The sequence below is a fragment of the Poecilia formosa genome, unplaced genomic scaffold (assembly GCF_000485575.1).
Source record: "Poecilia formosa unplaced genomic scaffold, Poecilia_formosa-5.1.2 Scaffold751, whole genome shotgun sequence".
NCBI lineage: Eukaryota > Metazoa > Chordata > Actinopteri > Cyprinodontiformes > Poeciliidae > Poecilia > Poecilia formosa.
The window spans coordinates 58,724-78,169 of record NW_006800690.1 but is presented as its reverse complement, the minus strand read 5'-3'; the positions used below and the strand labels follow the sequence as shown (position 1 = coordinate 78,169).

General features: G+C 38.3%; 2 protein-coding genes across 10 annotated transcripts in view; one reads left to right on the top strand and one right to left on the bottom strand.

Moving 5' to 3' along the window:
• Positions 1-4,678: 4,678 nt before the first annotated feature.
• Positions 4,679-9,986, top strand: LOC103131384 (SLAM family member 7-like). The gene is made up of 5 exons (XM_016666610.1): positions 4,679-4,706; positions 6,034-6,375; positions 6,692-6,976; positions 7,069-7,183; positions 8,049-9,986. The coding sequence occupies exons 1-5, from the start codon at positions 4,679-4,681 to the stop codon at positions 8,125-8,127; spliced, it is 849 nt and encodes a 282-aa protein (XP_016522096.1). The 3' UTR covers positions 8,128-9,986.
• Positions 9,987-16,642: 6,656 nt separating this feature from the next.
• The window catches only part of LOC103131378 (SLAM family member 7-like), a 22,650-nt gene continuing 19,846 nt past the window's right edge, over positions 16,643-19,446 (bottom strand). For 3 of the 9 annotated variants that reach the window (XR_001660572.1, XR_475369.2, XR_475367.2), the window contains exon 7: positions 16,997-17,024. Coding sequence is in view for 2 of the 9 variants with exons in the window: in XM_007543004.2 (XP_007543066.1) it covers positions 16,917-17,024 (108 nt within the window). In the remaining 7 variants the exon portion in view is untranslated. Of the gene's footprint in view, positions 17,025-19,446 lie in introns of all 9 variants that reach the window. The other 6 variants (XM_007543004.2, XM_007543005.2, XM_007543006.2 and 3 more) reach the window with 3 other exon arrangements.

Here is a 19,446-nt window from a genome sequence, read left to right as displayed (position 1 = left end):
TGCTGACCGAAATTCAAGAAATGAATATTTTGCCAAAATAATTAACTGACTCTTTGTGAACAGTTTGCAAATCATTTAAGAGGAAAGATCAAGTCAATTAGAGCTAGCATTTTATCTGAGAAAAATAGTGTTTTTAAATCTACTGAATGTTTGTTTTTACCTGTGGACACACTGGACTGTTTTGCTGTGGTTGAAGCAGAGATGCTCAGGAAAGTTTTCTCAAGTCAAACCAACCACCTGCCTCTTGGACCCATCATCACTTTTTCATTCATTTTATAGATGTGTTGTGTGTTTTCTGCATATTTATTTTGAGGTTTTTCTGTGTTTATTAGCCTGTTCCCCTGTGAGTCTCTGTCTTCCCTGTTGATTGATCCCAGCTGTGTCTCGTTTCTTTGATTACCCTCCCAGTGTATTTGGTCCCACCTGTTGTCCTTTGTCTCTTGTCGGATCCTCATTGTGTGTAACCAGCCTGTTTCCCTGTGCTGTCGTGTCTGTTCTGCTGTCGTTCTGTGTACGTGGATTATTATTAAAAACCATAATTTTCACTTTCATCCTGGGTTCTGCTTGCGTTCTACCTCACCACCCTCAAACCGAATCATGACAAGATGTTTTGAATATGATATTTTAAATATTGTAAGTTGCTCTCTTCAGATGGGAGTAGGGTTGCCACCCGTCCCGTAAAATAAAGAATCGTCCTGTATTTGGCTGTTAAATGTTGCGTCCCATATTGAACCGATACGGGACGCGATTTGCTCTGTATTCTATAAATGTCCGATAGACTCGCCTGTCACACACATATCAACACTATGGGTGCGTTCACACTGCAACCTGAAGTGACCCAATTCCGATTTTTTTGGATGTGCATTTTCCATGCAGGGTTGGGGTGTCACCGCTTTTATTGATCTGCACAGCACTATGAGCTGCTTTTAGTATGATGGATGTTTTATAAGTAAGACTGATTGAACTATAATCCTTGTCAATACATTTGATTTGGTCATATTTATATAGATTATTCTTTTTATTTCAGCATTTATGAATCAAATTATTTGTTTTTTATTTAATAAGGAAGTATTTATTTATTTAAGTATGTGTGCATGTATTTATTTAAAAAAAATCAGGAAATGCATATTGAATCCTTTGTAAGGACTATAGTCCAACTGTCATTTTATTAAATCCCGCTGCTGTCATCTGTCTCTCCTGTGTCTTTATTAATGGTTGTTTACTAAATTCAGTCTCTACATTAATTAATGCACTTTGTATGTCTTAATTACTTGCAATAATACCAAGGGTTTTAACAATAGCAAATTTTGGATTACTTTCTACATATTTGATAATATTTATCTGATCTAACCTTTCTTGTCATCCTCGACATCACATAAGATGTCACAGAGACATTCAAGAACACACTTAGTCCTGGGGAGGTTTAGAGAAGCCAATTAATGTATGATGCATGTTTCTGGACCATGGAGGGAAGACAGGCTATCTGGAGGATCCATGCATGCATGTTCTAGTTGTGCTGGTGGTCTTACTGCACAGTTAAAACATGGGGTAAAACCTTAATGATAAAAATAAACCCAGAAATGATCAGAAAACAACCACAAAAAGTCATGACATTTATTTATGATAAACCCAGCAGGTAGTCACTGTTCAGAATCTCAGTGTCTCATTTCTAATCGGTTCTGTAAGAAGTAGCAGTTCTGGGAATGTGGCCTGGATAACAACCTGATGTGAACCTGACACTGAACCACAAACATTAGATTTCTACAGGCTGTTCATGGCAGCATTCTGATATCAGATATCAGGAGGTTAATCTGCTCCCATGCAGCTTGTTGCAGCATGTTGACAGTTTCTGCAGAAACTTTGTGTTGGTTTAGCTTGAAGCAGATCACACTTTGGTTTTGGTGGTTGGAATAAATGGACATGTGTTTTTTTTTTCTTAATCATATGTTTCAGTGGAACAGGAAGAGCTTTGTGGTTTTCCTTTTAACTGAAAATCAGAAGGTACCAGACCAGCTGCAGCAGTGAGACCAGAGATGTCTGCAGATGGTTGAAGTTTTAATACCGTAGAAATCTTAATTATTTTAAGATAATAACTATTAATTATTTTAAGATAATAATAACTTAATTATTTTGCCTAAATATTTTAGGCATTTTGAAGAATGAGGTAATAAAGTAATAACTAATAGTTTTGGATTTGACTTACAATATTGTAGTGAGTTTTCTTCAACTTTATTAGTCCCAGCTAAAAATGTATTTTTTAAAATCTGCTTTTGTTAAAACTTGTTTTGTGTATTTGCTATTTTGGTTGTGGATCACCTTGTAATTCAATATATAAATAAAGTTTTACTTACTTACAACTATTGTCTCTAGCATTTTAACATAACAGCCATATCCAGACCTCCTGAGTGTGAGAGGGAGCGTCAGTGGTATCTTATTGCATAGGTTTCAATGGCCACAGCAAATAAATATCGATGTGACGATAGCTCATTGTTATTCCATCATGTATGTTAGAAGTGTTGGACGTCATACAGCAATGTGCTGTTTACTATTTACAAGAATGTTTGTGGAATATTGACCTGAAACATGATGGGAACTCCAGTTTAGTGCCATCTAGTGTTGAGATGGCAGAGCGCTACGCTGCCTGGAAAACAAAATGTGCCTGTAAAATCACCTGGACCGACCAAACAGGACTAGAACCAGTGCTTAACCTCACATTCTGCTCTGATGAACCACGTTCTGGACTTCTGGACTACCACACACACACACACACCCCTATATATATATATATATATATATATATATATATTCCCCTTCTCACCCTCTGCGGGTGGTCTCTCTCTCTCTCTCTCTCTCTCTTTCTCTCTCTCTCTCCCACGCCTCTGGGAGAGAGAGAGAGAGAGAAGGGAATTTATGGGATGGGTGAGGGTGAACATACATATTCGTTGTGTTCCCAATGGGGGATAATTTGGGTTATGCCTTGTAGGATGATGACTGCAGCCATCATCTTCCTCGTTCTTCATCAGGCTTCTGACTGAAGATGGCACCAAAAAACACATGAACATGAGCTATGGGAGCCGACCATATAACACATCCCTGTGTTATTATGGGATGGTTGGTGGAAATGGGTTCTTCAGTATGAGGGTCTCAGGTCCGGTTTGTTCATGAAGAGACACAGACAACAGAACTGTTCTGCTGATCGTCTCTGACCCACAGCGGAGACGTCCGTCCGTCTGTCCAGACCAACCAGAGACGGACCTGCAAACGGACCTGGATCATCTGGTCTAGGAAGTTTTAAATCAGCTTCAGGTTCATGTCTGAACTATAAATCTTCTGAGGTCAAAACAGTTTAATGCTTCAGTCGAACACAAGATGGAGCCAGTTTACTGTTAATAAAAATAAAATCTTTACTCAGTTCCTGACAAAAACACTCATTAAAGGGAAACATGTGAGATAAAAGGTAATTCACATTAAACTGAGTTTATAAAACCTGTTCACTTTCTGTCAGCTGTGTAGATCCATGAAGGTTCGGATCCACTGAAGTTTGTTCTGCTAAATGTTCACATCAACACCAAGCAAAGATTTTTATTTCATAAAACAGGAATCCTTTCTCTGTGACAGGATCAGGAAAATGATGTTTCCTGTCAGGTTGTTCTTCACTTCCTGAGCTGCTGATGACATCAGGAGGTTCATCTAGAGATGAATTATAATGTTTAACAGGGAGGTTCTGCTGTTTCCTCTCATCATTATAAGAGCAGGAAGGAAAATAAAGTGACTTCAGAACCTTTTCTAACACGCTGAGGTCCAATCGGTTTGTGATCTGAACCATCCGACCGTCAGCAGAGACTTTCTGACGCCTGGCAGCCGGTTTGGGTTCTGCAGAACTTCCTGTGTTAGAGCTGCAGGTCAGACTGACATCTGATCAACTTTATTTATTTATGCAGCTCCTGAACCGCAAACCGGCCAATCAGAGAATAACCTAAACTGAAGCTGTAAAATTAGACCAGGGTGTTGAAACCACTTCCTCTGCTTGAAATGACCTTTGATGTTTGACCTCTTATAAATGTATTTTCACATTTTAAACAAACTTAAATGTAAAAATGTGAAACATTTTTGTTGGTTTTCAACATTAATTAATTTCTCAGATTCCACTCGTGTGTTTGGATTAGAAACAGACCCAAAAGGAAAAACGAACTGATGTTTATTAATTACTTTATTGCATTTAGTTCCCAGATCAGGATGATGATGATGATGATGATGATGATGATGATGATGATGATGAAGCTACAGCAGCTGCTGAAGCTGAAGTTTCTGCTGGTTCTGGTTCTGATGTGTTCAGGTTCTGGTTCTGGTTCTGATGTGGCTGAATGCTGAACAACAGGAAGAGCCGTGCGGTTTCCCCCAGCAGAGGAACCAGCAGCTGCTGCAGCAGCTGCTGCAGCATCAGACTTTAGCTGCTGATTCTCTGACTCTGGAAAACCTTGAAGCTCACCTTCAGCTGCCACCAGAACCAAAGTCCATCAGAACCAGTCGGACCGGAGGCTGCAGCCGGTTACCTGGAGTTCATCGGAGACAGGACTGCAGAGGAGGAAGTGATGTCATCATGGTCTGTGGGTCATGTGACCTCCTAAGGTCCAGATCAGAGCTGATCTCAGTCTGAGTCTCTGCTGCTGAAGACGAGATGGAGACGCTGCTGACAGCTCTGATCCGTGAGTTACAGCCTGGTTCTGGTTCTGGTTCAGGTTCAGGTTCAGGTTCAGGTTCAGGTTCAGGTTCAGGTTCAGGTTCAGGTTCTGGTTCAGGTTCTGGTTCTGGTTCTGGTTCTGGTTCAGCTTCTGGTTCTGGTTCTGGCTCTGGTTCAGGTTCAGGTTCAGGTTCTGGTTCTGGTCCATTTTCAGGTTCAGGTTCTGGTTCTGGTTCTGGTTCTGGCTCTGGTTCAGGTTCAGGTTCAGGTTCAGGTTCTGGTTCTGGTTCTGGTTCTGGTGGGTCAGACATCTACATCCTGAATGTTTCCTCAGGACCAGTTTTCAGTAGAATATATCGATAAATTACTGTTTTATCATTTTCTGCAGTTTCCTCTGCGTTCAGCTAAAATGTTAAAGTTTTTAACATTTTCATGAAGCCGTAATTTGGTTTTGTACAAATGAAAACTGATAAAATGACATTTAAGTCCAACTGTTATCTTAAACTTTGTGAATGTTGATGAAAACATTAATCACTGAATGTATGAATGAATGTAAACTATTTCACTAAATCTGTTAATTCAGTCAAAAAGTCACATTTGTTACTGTAGAATCTGAAGTTTTCATGAACAGTAACTGAATATTCTGTCCTGAAAGGAAAACCATTTCTTCCAGTGTTTTTACAGTCGTCATCATTACATTTAAAGGGGCAGTATTATGTGTTTTCTAGGCACATGGAGGCCATTTTACAGCATAATCAGGTTTCAGTTGATATAAAAATGAAATATATCAAATGACTTAAAAAATTTTACTTCCTGACTTATTACTTGAAATTGGGCCTCTGTCTCTTTAAAAGCTCCTGCTCTTCCTGAAGCCCCGCCTCCAGGAAGTCATCACAACAGGCTCCTCTATTAACCCTTTAACGTTTTTACTAGCGCTGCTCTGAGCTGCAGCTCCTATAAGGAGCTCAGCAGCTGGTTGCTAATTGCTGCTGGCTAGTCTGAAGGAGCTGTGTGGGGAGGAGCTTCCTCCTCTCTGTCCATCTTCCCTCGATCCGTCAGACGCCTGGGAAATGAAACCAGCAGGTCCAGAACTGGACTGGACTTCTGCAGAGTCGACAGATTATCTGTCCTATAGAAAACTGAGGAAATGATGGAGGTCTAATAAATATCATCATGAATATTAAATATTAATGCAAATCATATTATTTCCTTTCTGTTGTCCAAATACAATATATGTTTTCTAAATATGATGTAATTTTTTATCAAAATGAGTCAAAATTTAATTGTTCAAACCTGAATTTGCTTTTATCTTTTAGACAAAAACATTTAATGATATTTAATCTTCAATAAAGACATTCAGGTAAATATTTTCAATCTGTGTTTTCCAGTGACTCTGGGATTATCTGCTGGACAGGAAGTGAAGGAGAATCTGACAGGAACCGTTGGAGGAACCGTCACTCTACCTGGTGCTGTCACAGAGACAGAGACAGGATTTCTTTCATATAAAGGAACAATCATTGCTTCAGTGTTTAATGGTGAACTTAATATTATTATTAAGAACATTTACCAGAACAGGCTTCAGTGGAACCGAAGCTCTGGACTCTTTAAGATCACAAACCTGCAGAGGAACGACTCAGGAATCTATACAGTTCAAAGAGGCGAAATTTCTTCTGCATATAATCTTCAGATTTATGGTAAGTATTTTTATTTAGGTATTTCTCTGATTGTCCTGATGGAATAAACAAAGTCTGAGCTCCATGTTAGTAATTATCATAATCTGAGATTAAATCAGTTCTAAATGTTTCTCTTCTACTAACAGATTTTAACTTTCCCCAGCAACAGATTAAAATTTATGAATTATTGTTTTCATTTCACAGATATTGTTAAAATGTATTTGACCAATAAGAATGAACACAGGAGATGAGATGATGAACTGAAACGCTCTCATGAAACGTCTGGATAATAATGTAATAAGATCTTTGTTAGTGGAGTTAAATATATTCTCTGCAGATCCAGCACCGACTCCTGCAGTAACAGCTGTTGATGTGACCTCTGACCTCTGCCTGTTGACCTGCTCTGTGGACAAACCAGCGACTCTGCTGTGGATCAGAGACCAAGAAATACAGAACCAGATCCGCTCTGCTCTGTCTTTAACTGTTACTGTCCATAAAGAGGATAGAGATTCATCATATAGATGTGCAGCAGCCAATCCTGCAGAGAACAAGACTGTTGATGTTGATGTGAGGATTCTCTGTGGATTCAACGAGACAGAAACTCTGAATGTCAGAAGATCATGTGAGATTTACCACCGACTGTTAAACATTCTCTTATTTTGTGGTAGTTTTTGTTTCATTTTGATGTTTCTTGTGTTTTGTGCTGTTTGACAGATTGGATCCCAGTTGTTGTCTCAGTCGTGGTTCTAATGTTTGTTGCTTTTGGAGTCTGGATGGTCAAACTGAAGTTTCTGGGCCGAAAGGAACCAGCTGGACAAACACAGAACAGGTTCGTTATTATTAATTTAAATATTGGAGACTATCAAACAGTCTCTGAGTTGTAGAGCAGCTGAGCAAAAGAAATTACTGTTGACATTTCTACTGTTCAAAACTCAAGTCCAAACTTCGGCTCAGGATTCTTTATTTGGCATCAAAACCTTTGAAATCCAGTCAGAGAATTAGTTCCTCAGCGTCCAACAGCAGCAGGTCAAAGCAATAATCCATAAGAAAATGTTAAATGGGAGTTTTCCTCTCCACTGTCGCCACATGCACGCTCAGTATGAGGTTCTGCTGTAAAGTCAGACTGCTGGGTTTCTTTAGATAGAAACTTTTTCCTAAATTTAATAATAAACTAAACTTTCTTGTTCTATTTCTAGGATAAAATTGGAAATAATTTGATTGAAAGAACTGTGATATTTATGTATTATTTATAATATCCAGATTATTAGTAAATAATCTGGATATTTATTAAGTCAATATGGAAAGTGTAGCTCTATAATAAAATAAAAAATATTTAATCCAGGAAATGTAAATCCTCAGTTCTTAAGACAGAAACAAAATCAGTTTTATTTCTGTTTAAAACCCAGAGGTTCAGTTTGTCCTGCTAACGTTAAAAAGAAAACTGAACCCTGATCAAACATCACAGCCCACCGCACACACCTCCATATTGTCCCTACTGACAGACAATCTGTGCTAACAAGATAATGATGCCACAAACTTTTTATTGTTCTCTGATCAAAAGATTCTTTTGAATACAAAATATTCAGAACTACAGCCAACATCTAAGGATTTGTAAATTTAAAGAACAAATTTGAGGATACATTGTTAAACTGAATATAATATTTATTAAATCTGTTGTGTTTTTATGTTTTCAGATCAGGATATTCGTCTCCTCCAGAAGTTTCTCCTCAGGAAAATGATCCAACATTTACAACAGTCATTTATAGAACCTGAAACCAGGAAAAACCTTTAAAATGTTCCTGTTTTTAAATGTTTTATTTTCTCCAGTTTCACTTATTTTGGTAAATTAACTGAAGTTTATGGAAAACAAACTTTGAGCTGAACTGTAGAGAAAACAGATGCAATAAAATCACATTTATTTCTATAGAATATTTATGAACTTTTATGACAAACTGCTGCTGGCCGAAGCAAAAGATTCAAACTGAAACAGTCAGAAAAACATAGAATCACATAAACAGATCTGCAGATGATTCTGGGTTTCCTCAGGGGGTTTCTGATGATTTGTGTCTGTTTCCCTTAACGCTCTTTAAAACGAGACAATGTGTCTCAGTTTAATTTAGATCTAGAAATAATTTTTTTCCCCTTCATTCAAACTTTAATATTTTTATATTTAGGGGGAACAGTTCATCCCAGACTAACAGTCTGGATCCGAACAGGAAGCCTTTTGTCCCCAATACAGACCTGCAGTGACTCCTAGTGGACAGGAGGAGAAACTTCATTACCGTTCAGTGATGCACAAACAGCAAATTACAACAATAATTTAAATGTTAAGAACAAATCAACAAACAATGTGAGGAATAAATCAGAAGGGAGTAGGAAGCTGATTTTGCTGCTTTTTAAAGAAAGTTTGTCATTAAGCAGACTTTTAGAAAAAAGTTCGATGTTTCTCTGATTTTGAGAAAATTATGAACAAAACAAGTATTAAATTCTACCAAACAATCAGAGAAAATCAGGATTTTACTCTGTGTTTTTCTCACTGCTGGTATATTTAAGTTTAGAGGAACTGGAGTTAATATTAATATATCAGATTATATAATCAGAAAAAATCCTGATTGGATGAAGGAGTTTCATGATTTATATAATAATATAATGTGATCAAACTTTTACATTTTGGAATATGATTAATTTAATGTTTCTTTATTTTGTTTTCTATGGAAGGAAAATGAAATAATAATAATTTCTTGTTTTTTACTGTTTTTTGTACTTTGTGACATCTCTTCACATTGTGTAACTCAAAATGTTTTAATGTAAGTTCAGCAGTTCCACCAGGTGTTTGCTAATTTCTGCTGGCTAGTCTGAAGGACCCGGGGGGAGCGTCTCCTCTGAGTCCTCTCCCTTTTCAGCTGTTAGTTGCGATTAAAATATTTCTCAAACATATGAAGGAATGAAGGGAAAAACCCCAGATGTGTTTTTGATTAATATAGATGATGAATAAGATAATAACATGAAAGGTGAAACCGGTTGGTTTAACCTGATACTGGCCCTTTAAATGAACGGATCGTCTTGGTGCTTTAGCCTCTATGGAACCGGGTCAGTAAATTCTGGAGTATTTGGGCCAGAACTCAGGGATGTTGATGAGATGTGGAACTGCAGCAGGATTTCTGTCCTGTTTGTTTTGTCAGCATCTGTTTTTCCACATCATTCAGCAGTTAAAGCTTCTCAGCACTGAGCTTTTCATCCCTGCTGAAGCTGCAGAGCCTCTAATGACACCTGGAGACACAAACACCTGCAGACAGAGCTGAGACTCCAACACAAACAAAATAATTACGACATGAAGAAACTCCTGATATGAAACATGGTGAAATAGTTCAGGATGTTTTTGTTCCTTTGGAAACTAAAACTCATCTCATCACATAGAAATGAATATTTCAGCCTTTTTTCTGGTTCTGATGGTTCTGGATCTCAGAGAAGAAAAACAAACATTTAGTGTCTGGGGAAAAGGCGCCCCCTGGTGGTGATGCCTCATCATTTCGAAGAACCAAACAGTAACATTCACTGTTATAATAATCAGTTTTTTTTTTCTGGTTCTGTTGCTGATTCTTTGACATTATGAGATTCTTCCAATAAAACCATTTCTGATCAGTGATGTCAGCGACTCCATTTGTTTCTATCAAACCAAACTCGTCTTTTCCTCCTCAGCTAATTAAAACTGAACAATGAAATAAAAACTGATGGAAGTGAAACTAAAAGCAGCTGCAGACAGAAATCAGCAGCTTTCACTCAGACCAGGATCCAAACTCTGAGGTTTGATTTAATGTTTCACTTTTAGTTTGATTCTCATTCGAAGCAGAAGTTTCTTCATTTTGTCTCTTTGGTCAGGCTGACTGTCTGCAGCGTTGGAGCAGAGGTAACAGAGCTCACAGAGGTCACAGGGGTCACAGAGGTCACAGGGGTCACAGAGGTCACAGGGGTTACAGAGATCACAGGGGTCACAGAGGTCACAGAGGTCACAGGGGTCACAGGGTTTACAGAGGTCACAGAGGTCACAGGGGTCACAGAGGTCACAGAGGTCACAGAGGTCAGCGGCTCTGACCTTCACACAGAGCCCTGCTGATGTTCCTCTGATCTGTTTGTTGTGGAAACTTCTGCCTGGATCGTTTTGTTCTGTAAAAAAAGTGATGCAGGTTCAGACGTGGGACTGAGGCTGGATTCACTGAGCTGGGATGAAACTTGTTCTCCTTCTCCTCCTTCTTTCCCAGATTTCCCACTAATGTCAAAATGAGGAAGATGAAGCCGCGTGTATCAGAATGAAGGATCCTGGAGTCAAACAACGACGAACAGAAACGTCCTTCAGTCGAATCTGTCGGTTCATCCAGATGTTTTCTTTCTGTTTAGTTTTGAAGAGTCTGTAGTGAAGTGATTCATGCTAAGTGTAATGTCCTTTAGCAACATGGCTGAGACACCAACAGACCCACCATGGAGATCAGCAGCAGACAAACTTAGCTGGATTAAAGCAGTAGAGGAGAAACGATCTGTTACTGTGAAATGAGAACCAGCTGGTGGAAATAAATAACTCAGATTACATTTGGCACACACATTCAATACTGTTTTTTGTTTCAGTACATATTTTCTGGAATTTCTCCCCTCCAAATCTGACAGGGCTGCACCACAGTGCCCCCGGTGGTCTGGATGTAGAGAGGATCCGTCCATCTGCCGCCATGCTGACGATCTGATCCGGTCAGAAATCATCTGATCACATCCTGGACCTTCAGAGCGTGATGACACGTTCATCCTGGGGCTAAACTACAGATTAGGAACAGTTCCAGGAATCTCCAGGAAGGAGAATCGTCCGAATAAGTGAGGAATCAAACATCCTGACTGAGAAACAGAAGAGAAACATTTTCTGGTTCTGATCAATTAATAATAATGTGATTATTGATCAAATGAAGCTCAGGACGAATTCAGGTCTTCTCGCCTCATTGGTTCTGTTGGCAGAAATCCAGACATTGATCTGATCCAAACATCCATCAAGTCCCAGCAGGATGAGCGGGAACACGGAGCGCTTCCCAGAAACTATTTCTCTGGAATGTGGGAATTTTCTGGAGGGTTTTTTTTTTATCTGCTGCTGATTTTCCACCATCTTTAACGAGATCAGAACAGATTCTCCTCTGGATGCGTAACAACATGCAGCTGTTACGATAAAAATGTTAAACCGATAAAATCTTCAGAGAGCAGAAATGTATTCAGAAGGTCTGAATAAAGTGAAACATCTTTGTTCACCAGACAGCAGGTCCGTTTGTCCGTCTGAACGTCCAGAACAGGAACCATCAGATCAAACTGGAACCAGTTATCAGTTTGATTCCTGGTTCCAGTTCACCTGACAGGGGCTGATCCTCTCAGCCTCCCATCATGTCAGAACGATCTGAGTTTTATCAGGATTTCATGGGAGGAAAATGATGAAGGCCAAAAGTATTCATACTCCTGGCAGATTTGGGTTTAAAGGATATTTTTATTTCACCATCATGTTTTCTACTATCAGAAAGTGACATGAAGTCAAAGAGCGACTCAGTGAGAGAGCTAAAGATTAGGGTCATGGTGAAGAGGCCTTCCAACCTCAAACACTCTGAGACTAAAAACCAGAGTCAGGAAATCTGCAGTTCACATACAGCCAGAAATATTATGGATTAGATCAGGTTAGAATGGCCTAGTCAAAGTCCAGATCTTATCACTTAAACTGATCACAGAACAGGAGAAATGGACCTGGAGCTAAAGGAACAGATTTGAATTTTGTATTATATCTTAAAAACTAAAATATAATCAGAAATCTGCATTTTTTTTGTTCATGTGGGAAAACAAGAGAATGTAAAAGTCCAGTTTCTGAATAAAGACTGAAGAGTCGGCACTAAACAAATTTATATATCACTACATAAAGAATGTGATAAAATATGAATAAGGTGTGGGGCTGCACAGTGGTGCAGTTGGTAGAGCTGTTGTTCTTGGTTCGATTCCCGGCCACGGTCCTTCTGCATGGAGTCTCCATGTTCTCCCTGTGCATGGTGGGTTTTCTCCAGGTACTCCAGTTTCCTCCCACAGTCCAAAAACATGTCAGGTTAATTGGCCTCTCCAAATTGCCCCTGTGTGTGTGTGCATGGTTGTTTGTCTCTGTGTTGCCCTGCGACAGACTGGCGACCTGTCCAGGGTGACCCTGCCCCCCACCCAGAACATTTCCAGAGAAACAGAAGCTGGATGATCAGCGCTGTTAGCTCAGAGCTGCTGAAGCTACATGAATAAAAATACTGTTATGAAGTTAACATTAGCAAGCTAACATTATGAAGCTAATGTTATGAAGTTAACATTATCAAGCTAACATTATGAAGCTAATGTTATGAAGCTAATGTTATGAAGCTAACGTTCTGAAACTAATGGTATGAAGCTAAAGTTATGAAGCAACGTTACAAGCTAATGGTATGAAACTAATGGTTTGAAGCTAAAGTTAAAAAGCTAACATTCTGAAGCTAATGTTATGAAGCAATGTTATCAAGCTAACGGTAACGGTATGAAGCTAAACTTATGAAGCTAACATTATGAAGCTAATCTTATGATGCTAACATTATGAAGCTAACCTTATGAAGCTAACATTATGAAGAATGTTATGAAGCTAACATTATGAAGCTAATGTTATGAAGCTAACGTTCTAAAGCTAACGTTCTGAAACTAACGGTATGAAGCTAAAGTTATGAAGCAACATTATCAAGCTAACAGTATGAAACTAATGTTATGAAGCTAACGTTCTGAAGCTAATGTTATGAAGTAACGTTATCAAGCTAATGGTATGAAACTAACGGTATGAAGCTAAAGTTATGAAGCTAACGTCCTGAAGCTAGAGTTATGAAGCTAACGTCCTGAAGCTAGCGTTATGAAGCTAACTGTATGAAGCTAATGGTATGAAGCTAATGTTATGAAGCTGACATTATGAAGCTAATCTTATGAAGCTAATCTTATGATGCGAACGTTATGAAGCTAACGTTATGAAGCTAACGGTATGAAGCTAACAAGCAGAACCTCAGAATCAAACGTGTTCCTGAATTCCTCCCAGCGATGCCACAGGTCGCGCTTTGGACTCAGAAACATAAATCCTGGTGTCAGCAGGGAAAACATGAACTAGTGATATGATCAAACAACGAACAGGAAAAGAAGCGAACAATGATGGGAAACACAAGTGGAGAAACGATTAAACCACACGTGATATAATTAAAGGAACATAAAAATGTTCTGTTAAATGTTCTGCTCTCGTCCTGTTGGACCGGTTCTTCCACTGATCACTAGACCCTGAGAACCGGGAAGTAAAAACTTTTTATTCTACATCTATATCAGATTATCACTGACTCCATATTTATAAGGATTCCTTGTGAAGATATTAATGTCTGAAAAACTGAATGGAAATGACCTCATGTGACCTTTAAATGACCTGGAACAGCCAGACATTTTTAGAAATGGTATTTAATATTAAAATATAAAAATATGGAGGAGGTTTTTGCTCAGTGTCACCCAGAAGGCAAGATTTTAAACTCAAAGGAAATAATCAAAGGTTTTCTGTCTGATCTATTTTGCAGAATGAAAAGAGATTTGGTGAAACAAAAACATTAATTCAATTTGATATGTTATTAATATTAAGATGAAGAAAAAGTATTCAGCTGAAATTTCTCTAACCAACCAAACAAAAACTCATTTCACAGGAATATGTTGAATCATTAATTCTGTAACGAAACAAAACGCATCAGAGCCAAAGAACAGAATAATAATTCTGGTCGGACTTTCAGCATTATTCAGTTATGAACAGTAAAAATCCAGAGGAGTTCATAACTGCTTAAGGTTAAAATTATGATGGTTCAATAACAATAAAGCAGCTTACCTCAAAATAAAGTCTAAAATAATCTAATGTGGTCATAAAATCACACACCAGTCAGTCAACCATCAACTCTGATAATGATGATTCTTCTTTATTTTAGCATCATGAAGATTAATCTGCTTCCACTTTTTATTCTGCTTCAGCTGCAGTTCACCTCCTAACCACTAGGGGTCACTATCACAAACCTCTAACACAGCAGAAGAAGAGTCCGTCATCAGTGGGTTCCTAACAGACATTACTGCTCATCTTTGATGAAAGTTTAACTTGGAAGCATCAAATAGAATCAGGTCAAAATAAATGTAAAAAAGTGAATAATTTGTTGAGATGTTTCTCTGGACGGGAATGAGGAGCTAGAGTCTATCAGGCTCTCATGGGATCTACTCTGGATTATGGGAGAATAGCAGATATGGCAGCTGCTGACCGTCATCTGAGAAAACCTGATAGGGAGCAAACACAAGGACTGAGGATTTGTTGTGGAGCTTTCAGAACATCTTTAGCTGCTCTACAAGTAGAAACTGGTGATTTTTAGATTAAGAAGGTTGAAACTAATGTATGTGTACTGGGTGAACCTACAAGGACATAATCATCCAGCTAAGATGGAGCTGAAGGACTGTTGGGAACATCATAAATTAAATTGTAATAGTTTTGGGTGGATTGGGGACAAAAAGGCAAAACATCTTGGTTTAACTCTGGTCCAGTGTAGAGCAGCAGTTCCTCAATCTGAAACTCTACCATGGCTAGGATTGGAGGTCATCAGAGATCTCAGAGGGAATTTAACACTCCTCATTGATGTGCACACACATCAATGAGGAGTGTTAAATAACCACTTTCTCCAGAAGTTGATCTTCAATTGAGGGAAATTCTTAAAAAGGGAAAGACTCCAGATTGGGTTGTAGTTGATAGATAATTTGAGAGATATAAGGACAATATAGTTATATATACGGATGATCTAAAGGTCCAAATAGTGGTAGAACTGGGGCAGCAGTGAATATCACACACCATTAAGTGTTGATTAAGAGAACAGCTGATCATTTAGCTGTTTTTACAGTTGAATTATCAGCCATTATATTAGCCTTAGAATGGTTGCCTGATAATGATATTAGGGAAGAAAGTACATTTATTATAGCATCAGATAGTCAAGCAGCATTATTAAGTATAAAATCTTGTAATTAGATTTAATGTTAAGAATATACCATTTATTGGTTCATCCAAATAACAATAAATGCTTGGTTCGATTTGTCTGGATTCCTGCTCATGAAGAAGGAAATGAGGAAGTAGATATTCTAGCTAAGCCTTGAAATCAGAAACTGTTCATTTGAATATTCCTTTCAGTAAAAGTGAGGGGAAATTTATTATTCAAAAAGACATTAAGATTTGGCAGGATAAATGGGATAACGATGATTATGGGAGACAGCTATATGCAATTCAAAAGAGTGTGGGAGGTAGTAACTGTTTGAGTGGAAAGAGGAAGTAGTTATGACTCGACTTAGAATTGGGCATTCTGGGATTAACAGTTCTCTCTTTAGAATAGGAAAGGGGCATTCTGGGGCTTGTAATTATTGTAATCAGGTGGAAACAGTGGAGCAGGTATTGTTAGAATGTGATGAATACTCAGAGGAACGTCAGCTTTTAAAGTCATTACTAAGCAGAAAGAATATAGGACTGTTTAAGATCAATTAGGTAATAAATCAAATTATGTTATAAATCTCTTGTTTAGGTTCTTAAATAACACTGGGTTAATTAATCGTATTTAGAATATGTGTAAGTACATGTGTGTATGCCAGTGCATGCTCATGCATTCATGCATGTATTAATGAGTGTTAAGATGTGAATTTACACAACGTAAACGTCACTGAGGTGTTAAATTCCCTCTGAGATCTCTGATGACCTCACTCCAGACTGGTAGGTGGCGCTAAATGCACCTTAAGTTGGATGCCAGCCGCCAATAACAATCAAAAGAAGAAGAAGAAGACATTACATGTTTCTTTCTCTAGAAAAGTTTTTAAACTGATAAAAACTAAAATTCTTTGAGAAACTGAATCTAATGAAGGAGGAGGAAGAGGAGGAGGAGGAGGAAGAGGACGCTTCCACTTACGTCTGAATCCTTTGATTCTGAAGTTTCTGCATTTTGACAGTCAAATGTTTGTGGAGACTCAGATATTTGACTCCTGCACATATTTCATCCTAAGGCGTTGGTGACCTGCAGAGAGGACTGTAACCCCTGAGCAGAGTCCAGCTGAGCCTGAACCCATCAGGAGGTCATTCCATCACAATCAGGTTTCTGTCCTGAAACAAAGGGACTCTTTGTCCTGTTTCCTTTGGTCCAGTTAAAGGCCGCTCCAGCTGCACCCCTCCAGGAAGAAACATCTGCTGCTTCTTTTCATGGTTCAGACTTTTTATTACCACATTTTAAGCTGCTTTCAGCAAAACATAAACAGATGAAATGCTGCAGTAACAGAAAATAATGTTCACAAAAAATTCAAGGCAAAAAATAAAACTTAATACAAAAAATATGAAATGTTTGCAGTAACAATAAGCTGCTTAATATCTACAGTGATGAATGACTTTTACACTGAGTTGTTTTCAGAACGGAGTTCCTGAAAGGAACAGCTGAAATGTTAGCCGTTAGCTGCTAGCTGTTAGCCGCTAGCTGTTAGCTGCTAGCTGTTAGCTGGTTCTGGTCTATGGGATGTTCCAGTTTAGCATAAACTGTTGTCAGATTGTTGTCGCTGCTTCCTGATGGTTCTGGAATATTTTCTTCCTGAGGAAAGAAAAACAGGAAATGGGTCAGAGAAACAGCAGGAAGCTGGTTCTGCTGCATCAGAACCACAGAACCAGGCTGTTTGGATCAGAACCAGGCTGTTTGGATCAGAACCAGGCTGTTTGGACAAACCCAGCAGATCAGCAGGTTCTGCTGTTTCCAGCCCGTTTTCATCTCAGCCTCCAGAATCTGCAGGTTCTGATCTCTGCGTGTTTTCTGATCATATTTCTAATGTAAACAGCGTCTCATGAGTTATCGGTTTATTACTGATGTGTTTGAGTATCGTAGCTCCATCTGCTTCCTGTTCCCAGCAGACGGGTTTTATTCCCGTCTTTGTTCGGCTCCAGGTGTTCAGGTCTCATTATCTGTCCACTAGAAACATGAGCCCTGCAGGCTGGAGTCAGATTGTCTCTGCCTTTGTGTTGATCCAGTTTCAGTTTCTCTGAACTGTACTGGATGATTCTCTGGCTGATTTCCCTCTGAACTCAGTGCTGCTCCTTTTCATTTAGAACGGCTCTAACCTTTAATCTTTATTCCAGGTTTGGTCTCTAATTTAGAATAACTATAATTATATGTTACTATGAACCATCTGAGCTGAAGCTCAGAGGAACATGGGGACCCATCGGTCTGCAGAGTGACTCGGGTCCCTGCAGCTACATTTAGCTCAGTTTGGCTCCTTAACCTGTTTTTACTTTTGCATTTCACACTTTATCTTTGTGAACAAACATCCTGTCAAACAGAACAGGATATTTGCTCAGTGATATCTGACGCCATCAACATGTTTAACCTTCAGGGAGGGAAGAGAAGCTCGGTTTACGATGCCGTATCCTAGCAACACCTTCAGCCGAGGGGATTTCCACCTGGGCTTTAGATGGTTAAAGCAAAACAACCAACAAACATGAAGAAACAGCGACAGAATGAAGAGAATAAAAAGTTAAAATCCAGATGGGAATTAATCAACATTCCTGTTGATATGAGTCAAAGCAACCAGGCTGAGGGTTTTAGTCTGATTTAAAGGAAATCAGTGTTTCAGCTGTTTTACAGTTTTCTTTAAGTTTGTTCCAGATTTGTGTTGCACAGAAGCTGAATGCTGCTTCTCCATCTTTGGTTCTGGTTCTGATGATACAAATTTATTTATTTTGGGAAAAAATATGGCTGGAATAATAAAAACAGTAGAAAAAGAGTTAAATGAGTTGAAAACATGGTTTTATTATAATAAGTTGTCATTAAATGAAGGGAAAACTAAATTCATTGTATTCTCTGGTAATCGGATCTATAATAACATAAAGTTAAGCATAAATGGAGTTGAATTCTTAGGAATTATTATAGACAGTAAAGTTAGTTGGAAGCCTCACATAGAATATTAGAAATAAAGTTGCAAAAACTATTGGAATATTGTTTAAAATAAAAGATTTACTAAATGTTAAAGGCCTGCATGTTATATATTCCTCTTTGGTTTTGCCTTATTTGTCTTGTTGCTCAGAAATCTGGGGAAATGCAAGTAAAACAAACATTGATGTAGTTAAGTTGCAAAAAAAATCTATAAGGCTTATTAATAATGTGGGAGACCAGGAACCAACTGATAAACTCTTCTTTCAAAGTAATAAATTAACATTTAAAGATTGTTTATATAAAAATACTGTAAATAACGTATAAAAAACTGAACAAAATCCTTCCTTCTGGTGTTCAGAAATTATATAATAAATATAATTTGTGAGGTTGGTTTATATTTCAATGTGCAAAGGAGAAAAGCCAGATAAAATCTAGACGTGTTTCAGTTATTGGTGTGAAACTGTGGAATGAATCGAATGATGATTTTAAGTTACGTTCTTTCTTGGTGAGTTTCAAAAAGCTCTAAAATGTAAAATGATAACATCTTACGCTGTTATGTAGGTTTATTTATGCATTGTGAAGATATCTTGGTAGGTTGTTATATGAAATAGGGCAGCAAGAATAAGCTTGGCTTCAGCCTGTTGCTTTCTGGAGATTTATAAACTACCAGAACTACTCAGAATCCCAAATCTGAGTCTGAGTTCCTCTGAACCTGGAATGTTCTGCAGCTGGTAGAAGGCCGACTTTGGACCCGACTCTATGTGGTTCTGAAGGCTCAGGTCAGAGGTCAGAGGTCATCCTGATCCCTGATTTACAGCTGTAATAACTGAAGCTGTTTGCTGACTCTAGACCTATAACTCTAGATCTATAACACTAGATCTATAACTGTAGTTTTATAAGTACACCTATAACTATAGACCTGTAACTATAGACCTATAGCTCTAGATCTATAGCTCTAGATCTATAGCTCTAGATCTGTAACTACAGATCTATAACTCTAGATCTATAGCTCTAGATCTGTAACTATAGACCTATAGCTCTAGATCTATAGCTCTAGATCTATAGCTCTAGATCTGTAACTACAGATCTA

Bases quoted from the DNA above. Each gene is read 5' to 3' on its own strand.
- LOC103131384 (XM_016666610.1), top strand. From the start codon at position 4,679: ATGGAGACGCTGCTGACAGCTCTGATCC. The intron at 4,707-6,033 runs GTGAGTTACAGC...TCTTCAATAAAG, and splicing joins GCTGCTGACAGCTCTGATCC to ACATTCAGGTAAATATTTTC. The intron at 6,977-7,068 runs GTGAGATTTACC...GCTGTTTGACAG, and splicing joins TCTGAATGTCAGAAGATCAT to ATTGGATCCCAGTTGTTGTC.